The sequence below is a fragment of the Mya arenaria genome, chromosome 12 (genome assembly GCF_026914265.1).
Source record: "Mya arenaria isolate MELC-2E11 chromosome 12, ASM2691426v1".
Lineage (NCBI taxonomy): Eukaryota > Metazoa > Mollusca > Bivalvia > Myida > Myidae > Mya > Mya arenaria.
The window spans coordinates 63,709,653-63,726,777 of record NC_069133.1 but is presented as its reverse complement, the minus strand read 5'-3'; the positions used below and the strand labels follow the sequence as shown (position 1 = coordinate 63,726,777).

Sequence of the window (17,125 nt, the reverse complement as noted above, 5' to 3'; positions counted from 1 at the left end):
TACTAGCAGGGTACCAGTATCAAACGATACCACAATAGCATTAGTAACGCCTTTCATAATTGAGATACTTCACAGACGATATTTTAGCATATATCAACATTTGTTGAAGGGTTCCAGCCGTCAGTATCTTAGTTTTAACTCTCCTAATGATTTGCCACGCTTTATTTCGTAATAAAAATGTTTTTACAAGTCTTGAACGAGTCCCTTTAATTCCACTTTCATTGTCATTATCTGTAAACCTGTGTTATTGCAGTCGTGTTCATAAATGTCTCAACTATAATTATAACGTTATGGTTTTTTTTTGTTGTTGTTTTTTTTTTGTTTTTTTTTGTTTTTTTTTTCACGTGTAACGTGCGATGTCAGAGACGCACCAAGGCCAACAGATCCCTTCAAAAAAGCATGCTCTACCCTGTAGGGATCAACTGGTCTTTATATACAGTAAATTCTCAATCCAGACGGACCCTGGGCTTTGCTTATTTTCATATTACCAACCAAGTAAACATACGTACTATGAACGTACTTCCGTCTATAACGGAATGTTATACTATAAACGCACATCCGCCGCCTACAGCGGACCGTTACATTACTTCCCTCCTCCGAAAAGACTCGTCCCGGGTCTTGGCCTGGGAAACTCGATCATGGGTAAGGCAACTCCGGTCCGGTAGTTGTCTTAATCCCACCGCTGCCACCATTTGTAACATGCGAGGCCAATAAGGCCAACATATCCCTTCAGAAAGAGGCATGCTCGACCCTGAAGGGGTCCGCTGGACTTTATATACAGTAAATTCTCAATCCACACAGAGCCCGTGCTTTGTTAAATTGCATATTACCCACCAAATCAGCATACGTATTTCGAACTATGATCCCTCTCCAACCACCCACAGCCACGACATACAACCCACGAAAAAACACAATGCAGTATAAAACTCCGGCGTATAAACCACCTCGCATACACTATTGCATATACTTATGAAAATTAAAGGGGTTTCCGGGTTTTAGCCACCCCCAGGCGCCTCCTCCCACTTCCCCACCCCTCTCCAACCACCAACATTTACGGCATGTAACCCACGAACACAATGAAATGTTAAATCCCGGCGTGCAAACCGTCTCGAATACTCTATTGTATATACTTATGAAAATTTACGGGGTTTCCGGGGTTTTCGTGGTTTCGGTAATTCCGCCAACAAAACCTGCACGATCTATAGGGCATCGTTTTATGTGAAGCTGTCAAAATTTCCCGGAAAAATGGCTACACTGACAGAAAATGTTGAAGTTAAGGTCAAGGAATCAAGAAAGGTTCTCAATTGTTATTTTTTATTCAATGTTTTCAATCTTTAACCATTTGAACACTCTCTGTAATGTCATGATGGTTTTGTAGAGCGTATTTGTGTGTGTCACATGTTTTCGCGATGACATTTTCTACACGTGTGTAATTGTGTAAATTTTTTAGGCATTTTGACAACGTAGGGATTTAAAAGAAAATGACATCAACATGTTAAAAGAAAAATAACATCAAAAACATCTTTCCTCTATATTGTTAATATCGTTTTGCTGAAAATGTTAAACAGTTATCGTTTTCCTCATGAATCTCTCATGATCTGTTGGCTGCTTTTAACAGCACTCTCGTGCTCTGCAATTAATTCCTATGCAACAGTATGCTTGAAGAGAGCCCTTCGTAGTTCTGCATGGCTAGATTTTGCTGCCTCTGCTAGTGCTATTTTCATCAGGCCAGACCATCTTTCCAATATTTTTACCATATTTTCAACCCCTTTTCATACTTTAAAACGTTTTCCCCCAATTTTCAGTCTAAATTCAATTACTGGCTAAGGTCACAAGTCCGAACACTTTTTGATGTTTTTTATTTACAATTATCTTGGAGAGTTTAGGTTGTAGTAAGTTAAACTTTCGTATGAAACATCTTTGGTTCATGTGAAAACAGCTGTCAAAGTACAGATTCACGATCTCGTCAATTTTATGTTGAAAATCGTTCATTTTATGGACAGTATATCACCCTTCAAATTACGCTATGGAGGGCACAAATACCGAACACTTGAAAATCGAAAATACATGGTCATACAATTATAATTAAAAAGTATGCTATATTAAATAAACACTTAGCTGCAAAGTGATTTATTGTTTCCGAGTTTTTTTCAAAACATTCGCTTCAAATGTAAACTATGATTTCTATTTATAAATATCTTGAATGTAGGTCAACATAACTGCAAAACCTAAAGATGCACGTGCGCCCTCTGACATCATTCCCCCATGTGCTACATTTTGATCTTTAAGCGTATAAACATTGAATGGCATTTTTTAGAAAAATACTTAACAAAACAAGATGAAACTTCGCAAGTGTGACCAAGGCAAGCCTCTGTATTGATCTAGATCATCGAATAATCGATCATGGTAAACAAACGCGTGTTTTAGCCGGTGTTCGGGATTTTTGCCCTGTTCGGAAATGTACCGTCAACCAGTAGTGAAACAAAACCAAACAATAAATATCGGAGGTAAATGAATTTTTGCCAGAATATGCTGTCATAAGGGACCAGTTAATACTAATGTCACCGGGTTTACATGCCCATGCTAATTTTAATGTGAAAACAAGTATTTTTATGACACCACAATTCACTTGCAATTTTCTTTTTTATAATAAAGAATATTTTGTGTTAATCAAAATCCCCCTTTGGAAGCGTCCGGCAAAATTTCACACAAAAAACAACTTTTTTTGCAGTGTTTTAATGCACCAGTGAGTCAATTGTAACCTTTAAATGTTTGGCAGTTTAAACCTGATATTTTTCTTTTTTAACACAATTCCTCACATTTTATTGACAATTCATAATGATCCAGTTTTTCCCCGATCGAAACAATGTGCACTTTTCTCCCTTACACACATGTAGCATCCTGTCCTTTTTCTGCAGCACCCTGCCATAACCTGGCTGGCTGAAACTCTTTGCTGCCCATATAATTGCCATAGGGCAAAAAAGGGACAGAATTTTTCACTCATACTAAAATCAGGTCTGTTGACCCACTATCTGTTAATTTTGTTTCAATTTTTTATTTAAAATTTGTAAAGATTCATAACTGCGAATGAAATCAGCTTATAACAGGACAGATTGAATCAGCTTATAACAGGACGGATTGAATCAGCTTATAACAGGACGGATTGAATCAGCTTATAACAGGAGGGATTTAATCAGCTTATAACAGGACGGATTTATAACAGGACGGATTTAATCAGCTTATAACAGGACGGATTTAATCAGCTTATAACAGGACGGATTTAATCAGCATATAACAGGACGGATTTAATCAGCTTATAACAGGACGGATTTATAACAGGACGGATTTAATCAACTTATAACAGGACGGATTTAATCAGCTTATAACAGAACGGATTTAATCAGCTTACACACATGTAGCATCCTGTCCTTTTTCTGCAGCACCCTGCCATAACCTGGCTGGCTGAAACTCTTTGCTGCCCATATAATTGCCATAGGGCAAAAAAGGGACAGAATTTTTCATTCATACTAAAATCAGGTCTGTTGACCCACTATCTGTTAATTTTGTTTCAATTTTTATGCCCCCTTTTGAAAAAAGTGGGGTATATTGTTTTGCACATGTCGGTCGGTCGGTCGGTCGGTCGGTCGGTCGGTCGGTCTGTCTGTCGGTCGGTCGGAATACCAAATGGTTTCCGATCAATAACTTGAGAACGCTTTGACCGAGGGACCTCATACTTGGTATGTGTATTGGTCATCACCAGCAGATGAACCCTATTGATTTTGAGGTCAGTGGGTCAAAGGTCAAGGTCAGTGTGACCTTTACATGAAAAACGGTTTCCGATCAATAACTTGAGAACGCTTTGACCCAGGAACCTCATACTTGGTAGGTGTATTGGTCATGACCAGCAGATGAACCCTATTGATTTTGAGGTCAGTGGGTCAAAGGTCAAGGTCAGTGTGACCTTAACATGAAAAACGGTTTCCGATCAATAACTTCAGAACGCTTTGACCCAGGGACCTCATACTAGGTAGGCTTATTGGTCATGACCAGCAGATGAACCCTATTGATTTTGAGGTCAGTGGGTCAAAGGTCAAGGTCAGTGTGACTGTAAGCTGAAAAAAGGTTTTCTGATTGTCCATATTTTATTTAAGTGTCCAAATCCTACTAACAATTTGGCTCCCAAGGGGGCATAAATGTTTCACTAACATCTCTTGTTTATTTAAAATTTGTAAAGATTCATAACTGCGAATGAAATCAGCTTATAACAGGACGGATTGAATCAGCTTATAACAGGACGGATTTAATCAGCTTATAACAGGAGGGATTTAATCAGCTTATAACAGGACGGATTTATAACAGGACGGATTTAATCAGCTTATAACAGGACGGATTTAATCAGCTTATAACAGGACGGATTTAATCAGCTTGTAACAGGACGGATTTAATCAGCTTGTAACAGGACGGATTTAATCAGCTTGTAACAGGACGGATTTAATCAGCTTGTAACAGGACGGATTTAATCAGCTTGCAACAGGACGGATTTAATCAGCTTGTAACAGGACGGATTTAATAACAGGACGGATTTAATCAGCTTATAACAGGACGGATTTAATCAGCTTATAACAGGACGGATTTAATCAGCTTATAACAGGACGGATTTAATCTAAATAACAATACAATTTTTTCTTAAAGGCTGTTGTAAAAAAAAAAAATATATATATATATATATATATATATATATATATATATTTGTAAAGACCATTATATATTTTTTATCAGTACATTTATATAAAAAAAAACTAAAATGTAGTGCTGACAATTATCTGATGTGTCAGATAATCATTAAAAATACCAAAACATACCATTATTAAACACAACTGGGATCGGCTTCTGTGATATTTTAACAGAAGACACCAGTAAATAAAATAAAGTCTGCATAAAACATCAATTTTGGGACGGAAATATGAAAAGCTGCAATCTGATCTTTTGTCAGCAGGCTTTTGTCACTGGTTTGCAGATATTTACGCAAAAATTTGCTCGTTCCAAGACAAAAAATAAAAAAGTTGTCAAAACGTTCAATCTGTGAGAGTGCAGCTTTAACCATTTTGGCTATAGTTCATTCCAAACAACATGTCTTTTAATTTTAAGAAAAATAAGGCTTTTACATGTCTGCTGTTCATGTTCATCTAAACATGTCATAAGTGTTTTGGTTATGACAGGGAAAAGGCCTGTATGCCAGAAAGCAGATCAATGAGGGAGAAACCATTCTGGAAGAGACCCCTATGGTGTGTTGTCAGTTTGCCTGGAATGAACTATACAAGTACACCGCCTGTGAGAACTGTTTGCGCTCACTTGAGAAGGCAGAGGCAATGGCACGAAGGCTGACAGAGAATCCAGCCCTTGATCTGCCTCATCTTGAGTGTTGTGAAGTAAAGGTCGAGGATATAACATACTGCCCTGCCTGCCAGGTAAACTTATCTTATTTTATAAGAATTGTAAATCGTAGATCACTATCTGAATATGAAATAATTGGACGATATTATTGTTATTAATTGTATTTTAATTAAATTGCCACAAATCAGTATAAAAAGCTTTTTTGGTAACTGAAACTAGATCAAGTAATATGTCAGATTTAATTTCTCAGTTTTTGAAAAGCAGGCATTTACGTTTTGTAATTAAATGTTAATTTTGAAAAAAATTATTTTGAAAATGCCATAGACTTTATGTAACTGTATGTTTAAGAAGGCATTATATTATGGTAAAACAGTTCCAGTTATTATGATGTTGTCTTTTCTGTGTTGTTAGTTTACATTTTATCCACATGTAAATGCACATTTTGTCATAAAACATGAGCCTTAACATTCTATTTAAAACTGACAAAATTGCAGGTACCATACTGTAGCACAGAATGTCGTGATCAAGCATGGGCTGCGTACCACCGAGTTTTGTGCCTCGGTAGTGCACGGGAAGATCCCGAACACCCAGTAAATCGGCTGATGGAGGCTTGGAGAAATATTCACTTTCCACCAGAAACTGCTACAATCATGCTTCTACTTAAAATGATTGCCATGGTGAAGCAGGTTAGTTACCAGGTGCACCAGAAATGACCCAACAAGAATCACCAGTTATTTTTGTATGTTATCATTCAGAATTAAACAGGAAAATCTCTATCCACAAACACATGGAAAATTCTTGTTCTGACCGCTCTTCAAACCACAAAAATTTCAAGAATGGGTCTTGCTTGAGTTTTAAGCTTGACTAATTGAAGAATAAGGATAGCTATACTACTCGCCCTGGTGTCGGCGGTGTCGTCAACGTCACACCTTGGTTACGGTGTTGCATGTAAGCACTTTCATGTCATTATCTCAGCAAATAAATATCTCATTTAAACTTTAGACATGTGTTTCCAACTATCCAATCTACTTAATTAATCAAGTAAGATAACTCTATCTCTAATGCTAATAATTTCCCTTTATTGTTTTCGACTATGAAATTCTGGTTAAGGTTTTGCATGCCAGCACACATACAGGGTTACATTGAGACCTTGTACAATACTCAATTATCAAACATACTGTAATAATCAAGTTGGAAAACTCTATTTTGCATATGTTAATTATGGCCCTTTATTATTCGTCTTAAAATTATGGTTAAGGTTTTTCACATGATCTAATTTAACAGAGCCATGCATAATTCACCAAAACTTTGCAATCCTTAAACTTAAAGCGGTGGAATAGTCGAGGGCGCCTTATCTGTGAGAGCTCATGTTTGTTTTTTAGTTATCAAACTTTAGTGTCATTAAATGTGAAGGGAATATATTTCATGCCTTAAATTCCAGGCTGATGACCCTGTTTCTGTCCTGGAAGGGTTTAGCAGATTTGTGCAGGTGACAGTGAATGAAGAGGAACATGCTGTCCATAAACTGTTAGGACCACAGTTTCAGGTTTGTTATTCACATTAACTTATAAACTGCCTTCAAACACTAAACAACCAGATATAGTCAACACCTTGAGGGGTGAAAGCGGAAAGGTTCTATCTTCTTATTTATTTAATGTCACCTTTTCGCATTCACCTTTTCCTGCTAATGAATAAATCCACCCTGAACAAAAGTGCTAGCTCCTCCAAGGTATGATACAATCATAAACAGGCGATCGCCTGACACTGCTGGCCTGAGTCAAGGTTTATTGTATGTGACGAGTTTGAGTATGGCTGTGTCTTAAACATTTTGTTAATAAATTAATAACGTTTGGGTAAGTGTGAGGTTGGGTGTAGTTGTGTGTGTGTGTCCCTAATAGTGTTTCTCTCTTTGTGTGTTGTGTGTGTGTGTCCCTCATAGTGTTTCTCTCTTTGTGTGTTGTGTGTGTGTGTCCCTCATAGTGTTTCTCTCTTTGTGTGTTGTGTGTGTGTGTCCCTCATAGTGTTTCTCTCTTTGTGTGTTGTGTGTGTGTGTGTCCCTCATAGTGTTTCTCTCTTTGTGTGTTGTGTGTCTCTGATTGTATGTCTCTTGTTGTGTGTCTCATTTTGTTTAGCATGTTATTGTCTCTCATTGTCTTCCCCTAGTTATGCGTCTCTCATTGTGTGTCATTTATGCATCTCTCATTGTGTTTCTGTCATTATGCATCCCTTAGTTGCGCATCCCTCGTTGTGCCTCCCTCTTTTTGCTCCTCTATGTGCGTCCCTCATTGCCCATCCCTCGTAGCTTCTAGTGTAATTTCGTCTTATGAATGTGAAAATTCAAAAATTCAAAATCTTCTTTTCAGTTGTTTTCATTGTTTTAGTTGCATGATTAAACACTTGCATCTAAGATGATAAAACACTCGCATCTAAAATAATTGTCTTAGCTGAAGAAACATGATTACAAAGTGATATCCACAACATGCCATGATAACATAGTGATATCCACAACATGTCATGATTACAAAGTGATATCCACAACATGCCATGGTTATGCCATGATTACAAAGTGATATCCACAACACACCATGATTACAAAGTGATATCCACATTATGCCATGATTACAAAGTGATATCCACAACATGCCATGCTAACAAAGTGATCTCCACAACATACCACGATTACAAAGTGATATCCACATCATCATGCCATGATTACAAAGAGATATCCACAACATGCCATTAGATATAACATTGTCTATGAAAATATGCTACATATAAATACATTGTTATCAAAACGAGTCATTAATGATTCTTTGAATATTACTGAATATTATATGCAAATTAAAATTATGGAATTATTCATCAATTTGTTCAGATTCCTCATGTATTATTTTCAGGACCAGGTAGAAATGCTAAGACATATGGTGACAGAGACATTTTATGATGAAAAAGTTCAGCAGGTTTGCTATGGATTTTCATTTTACATTTAATCAGCCAAGTGTTGTTTAAATACTTCAGGCCAAAACAATACACTTTCCTTTCTCAGGCACTTCTTTAAATAAATGCCAATTCTTTTTTATCCTATTTTGAAATGAAAACAATGATAAAACATTGTATGTACATTTATTGTACAATGGACTCATTTTTAGCTCGACTTTTCGAAGAATAAGGAGAGCTATACTTCACACCCAAGCGTTGGCGTCGGCGTTGGCGTCACACCTTGGTTAAGGTTTTGCGTGCAAGCACACATAGGTTAATATCTCAGCAACTACTTGAGGTATTGCATTGAGACTTTATACATTTGGTACTCAACCATCCAACCTACTTAATTAATCAAGTTGGATAACTTTAGTTTGCATTTAATGCAAATAATTGCCCTTTATTATTCGACTTAGAAATTCTGGTTTAGGTTTTGCATGTAACCACATTTAAGTCAATATCTCAGCAAATATATCATGTATTGCAATGAAACTTTAGATATAAATTCCCAACTATCTGACCTACTAAATTAGTGAAGCAAGATAACACTTTTTTGAATATAATGCAAATTATGGGCCTTTGTTATTTGACTTAGAAATTCTGGTTAAGGTTTTGCATGTAAGCACACATAGGTTAATATATCAGCATCTACTTGATGTATTGCATTGAGACTTTATACAATGGTACTCAACCATCCAATCTACTTAAATAACCAAGTAAGATAACTCTAGTTTGCAATAAATTCAAATAATGGCCCCTTTGTGATTCGACATTGAAATTCGGGTTAAGGTTTTTGCATGTAACCACTTTTAAGTTGATACCTCAGCGAATACATTATGTATTGGATTGAAATTTTACACACAGGCTCCCAACCATTTAACTTTCTTATTTAATCAAGTAAGATATTTCTATCTTTCATATTATATAATTTCTGACCCTTTATTACGCGACTTAGAAATTCTGGTTAAGTTCTTGCATGTTGTACACATAGGATAATATCTCAGCAACTACTTTATGTATTGCATTGAGACTTTATACAATGGTATTCAACCACCCAACGTAATTGAATAACCAAGTTAGATAACTGTGTTTTGCAAATAATGGCCCTTTATTATTACACTTAAAAATTCTGGTTAAAATTTTGCATGTAACCACATTTATGTTAATATCTCAGCACATCATGTATTGCATTGAAATCTAATCTAACAGTGATCCATGCATGTTTCGCCTAAACTTTTTAATCCTTACACTGAAAAGCGGCGGAATAGTCGAGTGCGCTGTCTCTGTGACAGCTCTTGTCTTACATGCATTTGAAATTGTAAAATGATTTTTAAAAAAATGACTTTGATTCATATACAGTCTGAATAAATGTTAAGTTTATCGTATAATGTTTTTACCATTTGACCAATATTGTAAGACATGTTACACAACAATTAACGCTGTATCTTCAGGTTGGCTTATTATTTTTAAATTGTATGATTTGTAGGTGTTGTACTTTGTACTTGTTAGTCTTAATAGATGTCTCTGCTGGTTTGTTCTTAATGAACATGTGTTTAACAAAGAATTAGATCAATAAGTACCAATATTTTGATTCCTATTTCAATATCTGCTCTTAATAGTATTAAAGCTTGTACGTTCCTGGTACATTTAAGTGAAAACATAGAAAAGTAAAACATGCCTTTTCTTAAAAAAAGAATGACAAAACAGTGGACATTACATATATGATGGCGACGCTTGTAAAAACAGCTGATTGCGCTTCAATCATCAAGGCTGATTTTGAGGTTACACTACACTTAATTCTAGTGATTTTTTAGTGAAAAATAAAGAGATTTGTAAATAATAAAAAAATGATCAATTTGGAAAAACTGGAGGGGTGGTAAAAAACGAATGCGACAGTGCCTAAGAAACTTAATTGTGTTTTTTTTATTGGCCTTATCTTGTTTGCATTATTTTTTTTAAACACTTTTGAGAGCTAGTGCCAATTGACCATGAAAATGGCTTAAAAACTTTGTTTAGAAAACAATCATCAAACATTTGTTTAACAAGATGATGGATCACAAGCTAAAGGATTTTGAACAAACTTTATTATGTATGCCCACATTAAACACTGTTTGTGTGTCAATCCACTGCATTGCTTATGTGAACATAACATCCTTAATTTACTGATGAATACTCCAGAAGTCATTCTGTACCAATTGATGTACAGAGTTAACAATCATGACAAAACCTCTGTACTGCCTTACAGGACTGGTGTTTCAATGTTAAAAAAGTGGTTTATGTTCAAGTGCAAATGATTGCGGTTATTTTCTTGATCTGTACTTCCATACTAAAATTTGATTGGCTGTATTTCAGTGGTTGACACCAGAGGGGTTTCGCTCCATGTTTGCCCTGATGGGAACCAATCAACAAGGTATTGGGTCAAGGTCAGTGAGGATTTTCAGATATTTGGATACTATTTGTTAATATTCAGTTAGAATGAATATTACGTTCTTTTTAGTTCCGTTTCTGTATTACTAGTAATTTTGATAACCTTGACCTTTCTGAATCCTTAAGAAGGTCAAAGATTATTAACAAACATCTAATTGGTTAAACATTCCTTTGTTATATCTGTCTGTATGAAGTGAAAGTCAAGGTAATGTCATAGTCTTGATGTCTTCGATAGTGTTTGGCAAAAAATTTAACCTTGACTTTCCTTTTTTCTGATATTCAAATGAAGCTTGGTACACATGTTGTCAGAGACAATGCACACATGTTATAATTATTGAGTCATGCCCCTTGTTTGACTGTAGAAGCAAGAACACATGATTGTTCCCTTCTCTGCAGTATTGTTTATATTTGTAAACCATATTCAAACTTCAGTTAAATAATTTCTTTAACCAGAAATACTGGCAAATAATACATCAAGGTGTGTTTGTAAACCATATAACAACATAAGACACATTCCAATTTCAGTTCCATAAGTGTTTGGGCTCGTAATTGTGATGACCTTGACCTTTCTGAAAGTGATAAAAATGACCTTGATAAGGTCATTGACCAACTGTATGATGATCTTGACAGAGGTAAATAGGTTAATCTTTTATATATAGAGTTACTTCTGATAGAAAACTATATTTAACACTTTTATTGTCAGAAAACTTTTTAAGTAAATTTTTTAAGAATAAACATGGCAAACCAATCAGAGCAACTGTCAGATATAGAGTATAATAGTTTTCACTTTTTTACTACAATGCGTTTGGTAATGGTAGACATTAACTCCTTTTACAGTTGCAGGCACTTTTTTGAACTGTGAAGGGGCTGGACTGTACAGACTCCAGAGTGCATGTGAGTAGTAAGCTTGCCCTATGTTTGGATTTTTTTATTGAACAGGTGATAGATAGATTTGATTGTAACATCTAACAATTGTAAGAGAATTTAAACACTAAATTAAGACTTGTAGTTTCTGTATTATTTTGTCCTAACAGATGCCCATGCTCAAAGAGATGTGCAGATGAGTCTTTTTTACGGATTTGGTCTAATTCTGAAACTGACAATGCTTTCCTGGCTTAAAAATGATTAGTACGCAACTTATGCCTGTGTAAACATTGTTTCTGCCACCATTTTGTTTCCGTCCACCTGCTGACTTGTTTTATATAACTAACGACCCTATTGCACTACAGAAGTGTTAATAAAACCAATGCCATAGATAATGAATTGAATCTTCAATTTAAATGGTGGTGGTGAGTAAAAGGAGGTAGATTCAACATGCAGCCTTGCGAATCTATTAGGATGAATACAGTATGTTATTTATAATGTAAGAGATGTGCAAATTAGGGTAAAATATTTTGTTATTGTGTAGCCACAGTACTAACATACAATGTGCCTTCTTGAATAATTGTATTAAATCTAAGTTGTAACCTGGATAAAAAAGAGTTTGATTGGATAAAATAATTAGTTGTTAAGATATGTACGGTACAATATGTAACTGAATGTATCTCAGATGGAATATTTCGTTGTCTAGGTAACCATAGTTGTGCCCCCAATGCTGAGATCCAGTTCAACAAGCAAAACCACACTTTGTCACTCGTCGCCTTGTCCAAGATAGAACCAGAGCAGGTCACCCCATTTATATTCTTAATCTTTTTTTCTGATTCTCATCCTGGCTGTCATCAAGCTGAACAATGGGGTTTCCTCTGTGTATTCAAGTTTCCTTTACAGTATAAGAACAAATCCATGTGTAATATTATGCAAATGTAGTTTTAACTTAATTCACATTTTTAAAACAAATTAATCTAAAGGCAGTTAACAGTAAAGTGTTAAGCTTTGTAATAGATGTTATATCAAAATTGATCTGTAATGAAATATTGTAGATTTAAACGGATTCTGTTTTCTATACCCCTAAAGGTATATGCTCTTTAACAAAAAGAGCAGGAAAGGTTAAACACCGCCATGTTTCTTACAGTTCATTTTAGATGCAGTTTCTATGCAACCACCTCATCAAAATAGCTCTATCAGCAAGGCAGCAATGATCTAGCCACAGGGACATAGGATTTGCTCTATGCTTATACACCATGGAAAAAGATTTGGATAAAGCAATGCAGGCCTGGTTTTGTTACATTTCCACATTTCAAGTTAAGATAATATAAGCAAAAAATTCTCTTTTCAGGAAATCTGCATCAGTTATCTGGGGGAGTGTGATCAGGAAAGAAGTAGACACAGCAGACAAAAGCTGCTCAAGTAAGTAGCACAGAAGATTTACAGACTCGAGTTCTGCGTCAGACCTCTTGATAAAAATGGACCTGAAGTACTTCAGTCCTTTCATGTTACCAGATGTCCTGGTAGTAGTCATTGTCTACACTGGTTCAGTGGGTCAATCCTGATGAAACTTGCTGAAAGTCTATATGATCACAACGTTCAGGTCAAATTTGATTGTCATGATTTGTCCCAGTTACAGCAGAGTTTTAATGCTTTCATTCACACATCTAATTCTGCAGATTCTAGTATAAAATAGGAACACATTATTAAAAGAGAAAAGAGAAAGATTAAATTATTTTTTATTAACTTGATACTAGAAGAATAAGGAAGGAGTGTCACACCTTGGTGAAGGTTTTTGCATGTAAGCACTTTTAAGCCATTATCTCAGCATATACATCCGGTATGGCATGGACACTTAATATATGTGTTCTCAACTATCCAACATACCCAATTAAAGAAGTAAAATAATTTTGAATGTTTGAAATGCAGTTTATGGGCCTTTATAATTTGACTTCTGGTTTTGCATCAAAGCATGTATTGCTTAATATCTCAGAAACTATTTGAGGTATTGCATTGAGACTTTATGCAATGGTACTCAACCATCCAACCTACTTAAATATCCAAGTAAGATAACTCTATTTTGCATAAATTTTTTGGCCCTTTATTATTAGACCAGAAAATCTGGTTTAAGTTTTGCATGTAAGCACATATAAGTCAATAACTCAGCAACTATTTGATGTATTGCATTGAAATGTTATACAATCAAGAATATAAGTATCTTCCATGGCCGAGAGTGTAAGATAGGCTCATTCCAACCCAAGCGTAATGTGTTTACTGAGTTTCCGCCAAACACCCTGCGCAAGGGTCAGGATGAACCTATCTTACACAAGCGGCTATGGTATATGCTTTTTCTCCCACCTCAGTTAAACAAAATGAAGTAAAAATGTATTTTTGCGGGAACTCTTTTATGTTAAGTGGAAATAATTGCGTATGGATATACGATAATTCATGGTTGTCATGGATATGCACGCATTGCTTCAGATTATGTTAATAGTCAAATCGGTCTTTAAATAGTTCTGAGGAGAGTGAAGCATTATTTCTTGAAAGGTGCGTGAAAACTGTTTTATGGTGACATTTGAAGCAAGAAATAATTAATTAACGTTCTAACTATTGCCACAAGACAAGGTTTCTATGATGCTACAGATGAGTCTTCAACAAGGGAGGTAATTACAATGTGGTGACCATTAAAAAGGAGTTCCATACGGGCATTTTATCTTCGCCCGTGGGCAAGATAAGAATTTTAAGCATGGTTAAATTATTGGATCTACTTACCTAAGGTGGGAAAATGATGTTTCTATCTTGCCCCAGTATTATTTGACTTCTGGTTAAGGTTTTGCATGTTATCTAATTTAACAGGGACATATTTCACCAAAACATTGCAATCCATAAACTTAAAAGCGGCTTATTAGTCTAGCAAGCTGTCTCTGTGACAGCTCTTGTTATTTATAAAAATAAAAAAATAAGTTGCAACCCTAATGACAGTGATAATGATAGATTTGTAACCAATATTGTGATTCTATGATTTGTTCCTTTATTCAGGGAAAACTACTTGTTCACGTGTGAGTGTGAGCGGTGCATCACACAGGCTGACGATCCTGATGTCACTTCTGAGGAAGAGGATGAAGAAGATGATGATGATGATGATATGGAAAACTGAACCGGTTCAAGGGGACCTACTGTACACTTTCAGCAACAGAAATACAGTGATCCATAACTCATTACTGCATTATAGTCTCACTTATTGCTAAACACATAAGTCGTCGTTGTTTGTAGTTATTGCCCTTTATTTTCTCGTCACTTCAAACTATATATACAGATAGATCTTATTGAAGAGAAGGACAATGCACAGGAATCATTACTTTGGATGCAGTTTTTTTTTAGTAACTGCCCTTTACTTACTTATTATTTGTTTGGAGCCTTTATTAGGTAGTTTAATTAAAATGATTCTTCCGGTATTCACGTCAAACATCATATTAAGATCACAAGAACCATAAATCTACCTGTGTTTGGGTTTTTTAAAGTTATTCACTGTAATCATCAAACACAGATAAGTGATATGGAGGGGTTACGTGTTTTATCCCAAAATAATTGGATGTTTTAGTCAAAAGGAGATTTTAATAGGTTTTATCAGTTGCCATGTTTTGAGCTGTTGCCAGATTTGATTATCGAGACTTTTCAATAACAATTTCATTTTGTACAAAATTGAAGAAAAATGTGGGATATTTTGTATAAAAGTAATATATTGGTTTATGGTAGTTACTTGGAGGTGATGTTTTAAAGTTCAATGGTTCACACCATGTTATAAGTGTTTGGTTGATGGTAAATATATTATTTAGCAATATTTTCAGGTGTATTGTAACTTTTATGTTTTTGACATACACTAGTTAAGTGTATTTTATTATTCTATGAAGTCTGCCATTTTATGAAGATGAAATTAAAATATTTAAAACAGCCTCTGTGTTTTCATTTTTCATGTATTTTGTTTAAGATTTTTTGAAGGCTTGTTGTTTTAGAAATAGGTATGGACCATAGCATATGGTATATGGGTGGGCCTTCACAGCAGTATTGTTGGGCAACTGGCTTAACTTGACATTAATATAGCCAGAGTTATCAATCTTGCTGTTTATATAAGAATATCATAGATAACATGGTCAGCCACCTAGGCCAGGGACAGATACCTCTACCAGTCAGCCACCTAGGCCAGGGACAGATACCTCTACCAGGATCAGCCTCATAGGCCAGGGACAGATACTTCTACCAGAGTCAGCCACCTAGGCCAGGGACAGATACCTCTACCAGGATCAGCCACCTAGGCCAGGGACAGATACCTCTACCTAAGTCAGCCACCTAGGCCAGGGACAGATACCTCTACCTAAGTCAGCCACTTAGGCCAGGGACAGATACCTCTACCTAAGTCAGCCACCTAGGCCAGGGACAGATACCTCTACCTAAGTCAGCCACCTAGGCCAGGGACAGATACCTCTACCAGGATCAGCCTCATAGGCCAGGGACAGATACCTCTACCAGGATCAGCCACCTAGGCCAGGGACAGATACCTCTACCAGGATCAGCCTCATAGGCCAGGGACAGATACTTCTACCAGAGTCAGCCACCTAGGCCAGGGACAGATACCTCTACCTAAGTCAGCCACCTAGGCCAGGGACAGATACCTCTACCTAAGTCAGCCACCTAGGCCAGGGACAGATACCTCTACCTAAGTCAGCCACCTAGGCCAGGGACAGATACCTCTACCTAAGTCAGCCACCTAGGCCAGGGACAGATACCTCTACCAGGATCAGCCTCATAGGCCAGGGACAGATACCTCTACCAGGATCAGCCACCTAGGCCAGGGACAGATACCTCTACCAGGATCAGCCACCTAGGCCAGGGACAGATACCTCTACCTAAGTCAGCCACCTAGGCCAGGGACAGATACTTCTACCAAAGTCAGCCACCTAGGCCAGGGACAGATACCTCTACCTAAGTCAGCCACCTAGGCCAGGGACAGATACCTCTACCAGGATCAGCCTCATAGGCCAGGGACAGATACCTCTACCTAAGTCAGCCACCTAGGCCAGGGACAGATACCTCTACCAGGATCAGCCACCTAGGCCAGGGACAGATACCTCTACCAGGATCAGCCACCTAGGCCAGGGACAGATACCTCTACCTAAGTCAGCCACCTAGGCCAGGGACAGATACCTCTACCTAAGTCAGCCACCTAGGCCAGGGACAGATACCTCTACCTAAGTCAGCCACCTAGGCCAGGGACAGATACCTCTACCAGGATCAGCCTCATAGGCCAGGGACAGATACTTCTACCAAAGTCAGCCACCTAGGCCAGGGACAGATACCTCTACCAAAGTCAGCCACCTAGGCCAGGGACATATACCTCTACCTAAGTCAGCCACCTAGGCCAGGGACAGATACCTCTACCTAAGTCAGCCACCTAGGCCAGGGA

The 17,125-nt window shown here is 36.8% G+C and overlaps 1 protein-coding gene across 1 annotated transcript; it reads left to right on the top strand.

Moving 5' to 3' along the window:
* The first annotated feature begins 1,224 nt into the window (after positions 1–1,224).
* LOC128212111 (histone-lysine N-trimethyltransferase SMYD5-like) lies at positions 1,225–15,616 on the top strand. The gene is made up of 11 exons (XM_052917389.1): positions 1,225–1,296; positions 5,220–5,468; positions 5,889–6,080; positions 6,836–6,940; positions 8,292–8,354; positions 10,726–10,796; positions 11,326–11,432; positions 11,638–11,694; positions 12,371–12,465; positions 13,016–13,086; positions 14,704–15,616. The coding sequence occupies exons 1-11, from the start codon at positions 1,246–1,248 to the stop codon at positions 14,819–14,821; spliced, it is 1,179 nt and encodes a 392-aa protein (XP_052773349.1). The 5' UTR covers positions 1,225–1,245; the 3' UTR covers positions 14,822–15,616.
* The last annotated feature ends 1,509 nt before the right edge of the window (positions 15,617–17,125 follow it).

Bases quoted from the DNA above. Each gene is read 5' to 3' on its own strand.
- LOC128212111 (XM_052917389.1), top strand. From the start codon at position 1,246: ATGGCTACACTGACAGAAAATGTTGAAGTTAAGGTCAAGGAATCAAGA. The intron at 6,081-6,835 runs GTTAGTTACCAG...CTTAAATTCCAG, and splicing joins TGATTGCCATGGTGAAGCAG to GCTGATGACCCTGTTTCTGT. The intron at 8,355-10,725 runs GTTTGCTATGGA...GCTGTATTTCAG, and splicing joins ATGATGAAAAAGTTCAGCAG to TGGTTGACACCAGAGGGGTT.